Here is a 10,086-nt window from a genome sequence, read left to right on the forward strand (position 1 = left end):
TTTTGTTTTTTTTTTTTGTTTTGTTTTTTTTTTAAACAGTTCACAAACAATAATGTCACATACAAATGATGTTACTGTCAATTCATATTTATGCTCACTGGAGTTGTAGCAGGTTGTTGCACTAGAGTAGATTTCTATTTTCGCACCACACGTAAATTATTATAAAATATGCAAACCGTCATTCTCTCCGTCTCTCTTTAGGCGGAGAGCCGAAATCCCATAAACAAAAATTGATACGCTCTAAAAAGAGGACGTACTCTATTGTAATATATACATATGTTTTAAACATTCTTTTCATGGACAGTACGATGGCCTTCTTTATATACATACACGCATATATAAAAATTCGCATAATTTATAAAATGCAACACGCAATGTAATAGATCTACTGCTCCCCGGTTACTGTAAAAATCGATAAACGCTGCAATTACACGTTGAAACATTTATTCCCATTTTTAGTCTGTGTGAAACATCGAAATTACTGTCTGTTCATCGAAATTATTGATTGTATGTAAAATTCGTTCATCCATTTATGTGTTTCTTAACTTATTATTCAAGAATGCACGCGATGTTCAATAATTGTTTTTTCTTTTTTTTTTTATTTTTATTTTCTTTTCCTTGCGCCTTCAACGAAACATGCGAAGACACAGTGCAACATTAATTTGACATATACATATATACATATATGTATATATATATAAATAACAATTTGTTTGCTATTTGTTCCTAAGCATTAATCAAACGCTTCATTAATTGATCGTAAAAACAGTTTTGTACTCGAGCGTAACGCAAAAATCTCTATTGTATCTATCTACAAAGTATATTTATACATTACAGATATATACGTGCATATATATACATATACATTTGTGAATCTTCAAACTTTACACATAACGTGTGACTTAAATATTTGGTGAATGATTTAAAGCTTAGGAACAATGCCTTTTTGAGAGATCGCGATTTATAATCCATAAAACACGCTTGCAGTATATATATATATATATATACTGTAAAAAAATCGCATAATCAAGTTTTTAAAAAAGCAGACAGTAATCCATCTCTTATTCAATTCTTTATCACATGACACACATTCAAGATCAACAAGAGTATTTTAAATCTGACGTTCTGAACACGTTTGTTTATATTAGGTTCTTAATATTAATATACATATATATATATATATATATATATATATATATATATATATATACATACTTGTATACTATTTTATCGGGCGATCACTTGAGAAAGAATGCGAATGATTTTTATTAGCTATCATAAATACTTGTAGATATCGGAGTTTTTCCAAAGTCGAATATTTTATCGTTAAAATAACGCAATACGAGAGAAAAGAAACAACAAGTCCACTTTTATAGCGTTTTCTCATTGATCAATATAAATAATAATCTTAATAGTGTCGCGAGAAAACTCTCTACACGTATTGGTTTGCTCCCTCTTCTCTGATCTGTCTTCTTCCATCGCGCATAAAAAACATCAATTTGCGAATTAATCCTACGTAACTGAATGTTTAATCGACATCGCAATTGTCACACGATGAGATGAGAAAACAAAAATGACACGCTATAAAAAAAATCCAATACGGTAGAAACAAATAAACGTCATAATTAATATTAATCATGCAAAACAATCCCAAAGCAAAGAAAAAAAAAAGCTCATAGTACTATTGCAAAAAACAAAAAAAAAACAAAAAAAAAAAAAAAACTAAGGATATTATAATCACTAGGTTTAGTCGACTTAACTTCGATTATCTTTCACCTGTTCTACGCTCAAGTATATAATATATATATGATCGAAATCCTGAGCATTAAATCAAGTATTAAACTATCGGAATACGAATTTGTAGTCGGCTAGATTTTAAGCTTGACTAGTGCCTCTTAAGAAATACTCCTAGAAATTAAAAATGATCTAGTTAAACTTGCAAAATAAAAACTTTTATTTACGAGATTCTTCTGTGTTATTTTTCGTCTGATAAACGGATACTCCTTTTTTTTTTGTTTTCATACAAATCTACATTTTGTTCATTAAAAACAAATGTTTTGTTTTGTACAATTATAGTGCGTGTGCGTGTGTGTGTGTGTGTGAGCTATAAATAATAATGCACGTGTTTTGCTGAGATAATAATTTTTTTTATTTCCGTTTTGTAAATTTTTTTTCCAGTAAAATGGTAAACCAATTAAAAATCTCGCAGCGCATCATTAGGCAAAACTTATTATACAGGTATATTTCACCTAAAGATACATGTGTATGTATACAAGCTGTGTGTACAGTAACAAATATCAAATAAGAAAATCTTGTTAAAACTAACAATAAATAAGATCATTTTAACTTTGCACCAATATATATAACATATAACATACAATATATACTTATGTATACGATGTACGGAGGAGAGTGCGCCATATCGTGCGGGTCCAAGGAAAGATATTTCTTGGAAATGTTTCTTCTAGCTGCTCCTGTTATCGCACGCCGTGTTCTTCGGTCTTCGGCCAGCGGCCCGAAATCGTGTGGGAAATAGCCGGAGGAGAAATTTTTCCGAGAAATACTTCCGCGCGATATAGTGCACTCCTCTCTGTATGTATGTATCAGATACATTGTATCTATACATATAATAACATTTGTTAAATTTTCAATTTCTTTGTTGATGTTGCATCGTTAATCTTGCTATCTCGTTACCTAATGTATCGATATTGTCCTGTAAAAAGAAGAAAACTTAACATATAGATATTAACATATAGATGTGTATCTTTCGGCAACAGAGAGAGAGAGAGTGTTTAGTTTTACCATGAATTACTGTTATGATTATTTTTTCTTATTTTTTAACGTTCATAAAATTCACCTTTAGAGTAATGTTTTTTAATAACGCATCTTCAAGAACCGCTTGTAATTTTTGGTTTATTTCCAAAGAAAGTTCCAACGTCATGTTCTCATCGGAAACTCGAGTGTTGTAGACGGACGCCATTATACCTCCGTGACGTGCCAGTTCCGCCTACGCGCAAGCAAAATATTTCAGTAAATAAATGTGTGTGTGTGTGTGTGTGTTTACATAGTTTCTGTACGTGCAAAGTAATTTAATTATTTTGGAAATGTTTTGAAAACATATATAACATCTTCAATATTTCTTCTTACACTTAGTATATCCTTTTTGTTTTTGATATGCTTGGATGTGAAAATAAAAATATTTGCAATATTAATACAAATTTTATTTATACGTATATGTAAGTGAAATTTGTTAATTTAGAAAAATACTCACTTTATGCTTATCTCTTTCGTTGCAAGTCAGAGCTCCAAAATTTTGATTTAAAATATAATGTTGTATTATTTTGGTTTTTTTCTGCACCTCTTCGACCAACGCCTGTGTATGTTCTTCTAAAAAATCTAATTTTTCGGCTCTCTTCACATTTATCTTTTGCAACTCTATAATACGATTCATCAGTACTTGTTTGCTAGGTTCTATTGACTGAATGTGGTCGCTGTTAGCGTTGTTATCTGATAAGGCACCGTTCGTTATATCGCCTAAAAAACAAAATAAGAAAAATAAAACAGTTAGTCTCTGTTAAAACAAATGCGCGAGCAAAACAATTTTACACATTCGTCAAAACCTGTATTTAAAGAAGTATTAGACCCGGTCCGGGATGTAACATCCAACGAGTCACTGGGAGACGCGGTTTCGAACATTTCTAATTTTCTGCGACACTGTTGCAACTCCCGCGTCATCTCCTTTATGGAAGTCTGATGCTTTCGTTTCAAAACCGCGTTTTCGCCCTGACTATCCTCCAATTTCTGAGCGAAATTCTGCGCCAGTTGCGTCTGTTCGGCAACGTGTTTCGCCAAAATCTCGCACTCTTCCCGTCTCTTCTTTCGTTCTTGCATCAGATCCTCTTCCAGAATTTTAATTTTGTTAGTCAACTCGTTGATGCGATCGCGCAAAGGACCGTGCTCCGATTCGAGATTATCTGCCTTCGCCCGGATCGCAGTGAATTCAGACTGGATAAGCACGTTCTTGTCGGTCAATTTCTGCGTGAAGTCCAGCATATCCGCTTCCTTCCGACGGCACGCTTGCATGTCGGATTGCAGTTCTTCGTTGCTCAATCTTAACTGCCGCGCTTCAGCCTCGATCGACGCCATACGCTCTTCTTTTCTGCGCGAACATAAAATAAATATTACCGATTGAAATCGATCATGTTTTTTTTTTTTCATGTTTGTCTTTTTTTGTTTTCCTTATTACATTATTACTTACTGTTGCAATTGAAGTTTTAACGTTTCCAACTGAGAGACCTTGTTCAGTAATTCGGAAATTTGTTCCTGACGCTGATTCGCAATAATTTTCAAATTGTCCAAATCGTCTTCGTTGTTCAATCGAGCTTTCTCGGATTCTTGAAGTCTCGAACTCAGTTTCTTATTTTCGTCGATCAAAGTTTGCTGTTTGGATTTCAGTGTTTCCAGTTCTTTTTGCAACTGAAGTCTAAGCGTTTCCTTATCTTCCGTGACCGATCTCTCTAGAATCAAACGCGCCTGATGCTCCTTCAACTGCTGATCCAAAGTCACGGCTTTGTTTTCCTCGGACTGCTGGAATTTGCGAAACGATTCTTGCGTCTCGCGACGTATTTGATCGCACTCCTCCTTCATATTATTTATTTTCATCTGCAACACATATCTAAATAACATTTACATTCTTTGTTAGAACTTTTGTTAACTAAGCCGTTAATCAAAACGTCCAGGATTTTTACAAAAGATAAGTTTGCAACAAAGTTTTCGTCTTATGTGAACTAAACGCGCGAAAAAAAACAAACTTGCGCCGTATTCCACTTTACCAAAGCTTTGTCCAATTTTTGTTGAGTTTCTTTCTGCGTCTCCATTTCCGTTTTAAGTTTGGTTTGCGTCCATTTCAATTTAACTTCCTTCGCTTTAACGTCCTCCTTCAGTCTTTCGATCTCTTTCTGAAGTTCACCGGTTTCCCGACACTTTCCGTCCAATATGTTGCAAATTCTCGCTCGCTCGCCCTGCGACTGGCGCAACTTGTTCTGCAGCAATTCCTGATCCTTCAATAGTTCCTTTATTCTACGCTCCGCGCAATCTTTTGCTCTATAACGCACACACACATCGACAAATTAAAACTCTATCGCGCGCGCAAATATAAATCGTATAAATTGTACAACATTTAAATTTTTTCTCACAACAACGTACCTGTTCGCCTCGATCAACCGTTCCTCGCCAATCGCGTATTTCATAACCATGTTCTCCTTCTCCTTGTTAACGGCAATACAGTCTTTCTTCAAAGCTTCCTGAACGCTCAACGACTCGTCCAAATCGGCCGTCAGTTTGTTCACAGTTTTCTCTAAATGTTCTATCTGCGAAACAAACGTGTCCGTGTTCGTTTGAACTTCTTGGAATGATTTGTTCGCTAAATGGCACTCCTCTAAGTCTTTGATTCTGTCTAGCAGTTTCGAATGTTTAAGTCTTAAACTAGAATAATCCTCTAACAACGCGAGATATAACGGATGATCTAACGAGTCGCGTTTTAAACTATTTAAATCCAACGACGCATCGTCTCTATGTACATTCTTACGCAACTTTTCCGTTTGCGTTACGTTAATTTTATTTTCCTCACAATTCTCCAACGTATCTCCGTTCTGTATTCGCGCTTGTTCGTTCGCAACATCGTAATTTAATCTATTCACGTCGTTCTTCTCGAAAATATCGTTTCTCTTCTCATTTAACACCGTTGTATTCTTGTTATTCTCTAGCACCTGTTGTTCTTCGCATTCCTTAGAAGCGTCTCGTATATCTTTCTCTCTCGCACATACCGACGGCATTGTTTCATTCTCCGCATTGATTAACAGCACGTCCGATTTATTCTCGTCTTGTTTCTCTGCACAACTTCCGTTCAGAGCGAGACTCGAATTCGACAAATCCATATCTGATATCACGTCTTTGGAAGCAGATTTGTTGTTGATATAAAATCTCGCCGCGTCTGATTCAACCGATCTCGACGGATGATTATACCTCATAGCCAGATGTTGCGGCAGCAGAGTTCTCTCCATGATGTTTGTTGATTTTTCGGTGATGAAGTTTAAAAAATTGCGACTTTTGTTTATGAGATGAACATTCGACTGCATTATGTTAATCGGATTTGCCAGAAGAGACATTTTCACAAGTTTGTTGTCATCCGCCAACGTTGGTCGAGACGTTAAATTATTATTTCGCACGTGAGTGCTCAACGACAGATTCGAATGCGGTTTGTTCTCCTTGAACTGACGCCTTTCTAGATTGTTCTCGCTCAAGATTTTTTTCTTACCTATCTGTGATGATTGCAAATCTATTTTGTCCTCGCAAGATTGGTCCGCTCTCGGTGCGCTGCTTTCCACGATCGCTTCTTTGGAATAATTTTCATTTCGGTTTTCTTCTGGCAAATTATTTTTACGGGTATCGCTAATTACTTTGTTAATGAAAGAATCGTTTGCCCCATTCGATTGATTGAATAACAACGTATCCTCCTCGTCAGCGCGGGTTGTTGCTGAATTTGTGTTCTTATGTACATCGTTTTGAAAATTATCAGTTTCATTTCTAAGTATGTTTGAATCCACGGATGATAATGATATCATAGATAAAGAAACGCTTCTGTTATGAGAGATCACCGAATCACGATGAGATTTGTTCTCGCTTGGAAGATAGCTATCGCTGCTAGAAAACTGACTCTTTTGCAGTTTTGTATTCGGGATGTCAACGGATTCGCAAGCACCAAAGAGCAACGAATTAACGTCATCCGTCATTAGTTCCATGTCGTTTTTCTCATTTTTACTTTCAACCGTGTAGATCTGTTTGCTTTGAAAATTATCATCTTGCTCTGATATTCCTAGTTGGTAAATAAATTTACACATTAATTCTTACAATATGGCGCGAGTAATATTTATAAATTAAATTTTACAGAGAACATTTTCTAACAACATAAAAAGTAGAAAAACACTGTTTTTAACACATTCGCGCGTTTATACACGTATAAAATAAATATTTGCCACATACACAAACAATTCGATCTTCTTTTTAAAAAAAAAACAGCTGTACAACAATCACGTGTGTACCAAAAAATAAAATACACGACATGTGTTTCTAAATTTTACGTGTTTAAAGTGTTTCTTTGCGAAAAAAAAAAATCAAAGTCTTTTATCTTATAGTTGGTAAAATATAATTTTGTTAAATACCAGAAAACTGTGATTTTTCGTCCATCACAAATGAAGAAGCCTCGCCGAATATGCGAAATTGTGATAATTTGTTTTTTTTTTATCCCATCATTTTGTGCTTTTGGAAGTGGAAAATTAACGGTATTGGGATTGTCCACTGATTTCTGACAACGTGAAGAACGATGCGCAACATTCCAGGTTTTCTATTATCTGTACATATGTAATTAAAAAAGTAACCTCAACAACAAGAACAGATAAGCAAGTCTTATCCGCATCTGTCAATAGTGTCAATGCCGTCGCGCGATACGCGGTGTTCGCTACACTATAGTGTCCTTAGAATGCAGACTTCTTTTTATCGGTCCACGTGATTGGTTTCACTCCTCAAAATGGCGGTAACCAATCAAAGTGCAGCGAAAACGCACATACATTCAAAAGAATATTAAAAGTAAGTTTATTAAAAAAAACATATAAGATTAAGTTTGCGCCATATTTATTGCAAACATTTATTATTGTAACAATGTTGTTTATAAAAATTATAAAAATTATATACAGCGTTTTGTCGACGAAATCAATGTGACTCGCAAACCTGTCGAAATTTTTTAACACAACGGATTTGGTAAGTTCGAGATTTCGAGTCGGAATTTTAACACGCCGACGTGTACTTGGCATTGGAATAATAACGTGTTGTATTAACGATTGCAAAAAGTCGCTCACCGCTTTACGACGGAAAAACAGCGGTCTCATAATTTCCATTACGGGAAGAGATTGAATGTATGTCCCATGTTTTTTCAGGAGTCCTTGGAAAAGTAATAATAGATGCTAATTGTTAGTGCCAAAACCGCGAGTATGCACATCATCTTTTACATACAATAATTGGGTGATAAACGATAACTCGCGAGCGTATTAAAAAATCTGTTTTTTCGTGAATATACGAGTTAAAGTACAGAGAGCACGACAAATGTTGACGTTATATCACACGCGAGACTAAGACGAACTGTTGTCGATACCGCCCCAGCAAACACAAAGTAACAATAACGTAACGTTAATGTTATAATTTCCCACTCAACAATGTAACTGCCACGTACAAGGCATGTTACATTGCAGTTACATCGTTGAGTGGGAAATTATAACATTAATGTTACGTTACTGTTACTTTGTGTTTGCTGGGGCGATCTTATCTCACTTATATCGTCACTCCCTACGTATAATTACATATAAGTGTCACATATGGGATTTTCAGTTTATTGCATGGTGACACTCAGAAAGTCATGTTCTTTGTGGTCACCAAGCATTAAAAAAAAATATTCACAAGTAAGGTAAAAATTTAAAACCGAAAGATCCCTTAACTAGGGAAACTATATGAAGCTTCAAACTTTTAAACTGCTCTCTTCTAAAATTTGAGTTTTGGAGTTACGGGATTATACGTGAAGGGAGTGACGATGTATCTCAGATAGCCAAATGTGAAAACTCAATATAAAGCAAATCATTGTATAGATTAAGTTGCTCGCCAATTGCTGTTGTGTTGTTGTTTTTTATTTAACGCAACGAAAATGTTTTTGTCAATTCAGTATCAATACGCTGAGTTTTATTATCAATCAATTGTTGTAGCCAATGTTTAGGACATGCGAGTCAGCAATATGAGTGAGCAATATATGAGCAATAATTTTTATTCACAAGTTGAGAAAAATAATATAAGTTTATTTGCCGATGAGTTGTTGAGAACTTGCTGTTATTATAATTTTGAAAACTGTTGTTGGCAAGAACATACTGAAAAGAGGATACACCCTTTTGTTACTTTTAAGACCCTACAACTTTTATCTGAAACACTTTTTCACAAAGTACCTAGTTTTCGAGATTTTTCGCGGTACTGGTACTTTTTACACACCCTGTATATACTAAATAACTCATGTAATATGTAATACTTTTTTTATCTTTTTAATCATTACTTAAAGTCGATAATATTTGATCGATAAATTTGAGCGAGTGATTTGAATGTCAATTAAAGTGCCAAGCTAGAAATCTTAAGCAACTTGTGCAGCTGCATCTAGAATGAGATATATAAATGGATTTTTTTACTGCTTTAATTTAATTGTTACTTTGTGATACGCGTTGCAGAGTAGTCCTCGAATGTTGTAAATATTTTCAAATGATTCCGGTTGGACGTTATACGCCGAGTCAACTGCTTTTGCATAGATTTTAGTCTCCTTCGTATTCTTCGCGACGGGAAGTTCCACTTTCCACAATGTCCAACTCCAGTAACGACCTTGTTTCGCCTGAAGATCTTCCGTTAAGTCTGCCGTGTGCCAAGTCTTGCCTTTAAACGCGCAACGTTTCGTTTTAAAAAATCATAAGAAAAAAGAAAAAGTCGCGCTGCGCGAAAGGAAGCGTGTAACAATTGAAACGTAAATTATTTATTTCTTTTTTCTCACCTTCATCATTTGTCACATCCACGCGAATTATCTTCCGACCACCGCCAGACCACGCGTAACCTATTTATTTATTTATTTTTTTATTAAAGTTTTTTTAATAATTCTTTTCGAATATTTTTTACGCAAATGTTAAAACCACATTAATTGTACAATTTTTACCTTTTACTTCTATTTTGCCATTTTTGACTTCAACCGTGTCTGAATTCTGCGGATCACATATTGCTGAAATTACGGGCATTTCTTGTATAGCGGGCGATTTACTGAAGTCCACGTTGTCCCAAGTCGTGCTCGGTGAAAACCCCTTGTAATCGCCCTGTTGCCACTGCGACTGACTTTCTTGTTTCGAAACGGAGATTTTACCTTTCGGGTGGAGAAATATTTCGATATGTAAGCTCATATATCTCTCGGTAATTTATATATATATATATATATATATATATATAAATATTATAATATAT

The 10,086-nt window shown here is 34.9% G+C and overlaps 2 protein-coding genes across 3 annotated transcripts in view; both read right to left on the minus strand.

Moving 5' to 3' along the window:
• Window positions 1-2,226: 2,226 nt before the first annotated feature.
• LOC109856813 (coiled-coil domain-containing protein 186) lies at window positions 2,227-7,537 on the minus strand. 2 transcript variants are annotated; one of them, XM_020432486.1, is made up of 8 exons: window positions 7,221-7,536; window positions 5,206-6,874; window positions 4,833-5,103; window positions 4,259-4,662; window positions 3,621-4,159; window positions 3,272-3,534; window positions 2,858-3,007; window positions 2,227-2,713 (listed from the first exon to the last, which is right to left on the minus strand). In XM_020432486.1, the coding sequence occupies exons 1-8, from the start codon at window positions 7,243-7,245 to the stop codon at window positions 2,648-2,650; spliced, it is 3,387 nt and encodes a 1,128-aa protein (XP_020288075.1). In that variant the 5' UTR covers window positions 7,246-7,536; the 3' UTR covers window positions 2,227-2,647. The 2 variants fall into 2 exon arrangements, with proteins under 2 accessions (XP_020288075.1, XP_020288076.1); XM_020432487.1 differs by lacking the exons at window positions 2,227-2,713; window positions 2,858-3,007 and adding an exon at window positions 3,049-3,177 and having other exon boundaries at window positions 7,221-7,537.
• Window positions 7,538-9,261: 1,724 nt separating this feature from the next.
• Window positions 9,262-10,086, minus strand: part of LOC109856816 (sulfite oxidase) — a 3,127-nt gene continuing 2,302 nt past the window's right edge. The window contains exons 6-8 of the mRNA XM_020432499.1: window positions 9,788-9,988; window positions 9,629-9,688; window positions 9,262-9,513 (exon numbers count right to left, since the gene is read on the minus strand). Of these exons, the coding sequence (XP_020288088.1) occupies window positions 9,272-9,513; window positions 9,629-9,688; window positions 9,788-9,988 (503 nt within the window). The 3' untranslated portion in view covers window positions 9,262-9,271. The remainder of the gene's footprint in view (window positions 9,514-9,628; window positions 9,689-9,787; window positions 9,989-10,086) is intronic.

The sequence above is a fragment of the Pseudomyrmex gracilis genome, unplaced genomic scaffold, assembly GCF_002006095.1.
Source record: "Pseudomyrmex gracilis isolate BER0280 unplaced genomic scaffold, ASM200609v1 scaffold_136, whole genome shotgun sequence".
Taxonomy (NCBI): Eukaryota; Metazoa; Arthropoda; class Insecta; order Hymenoptera; family Formicidae; genus Pseudomyrmex; species Pseudomyrmex gracilis.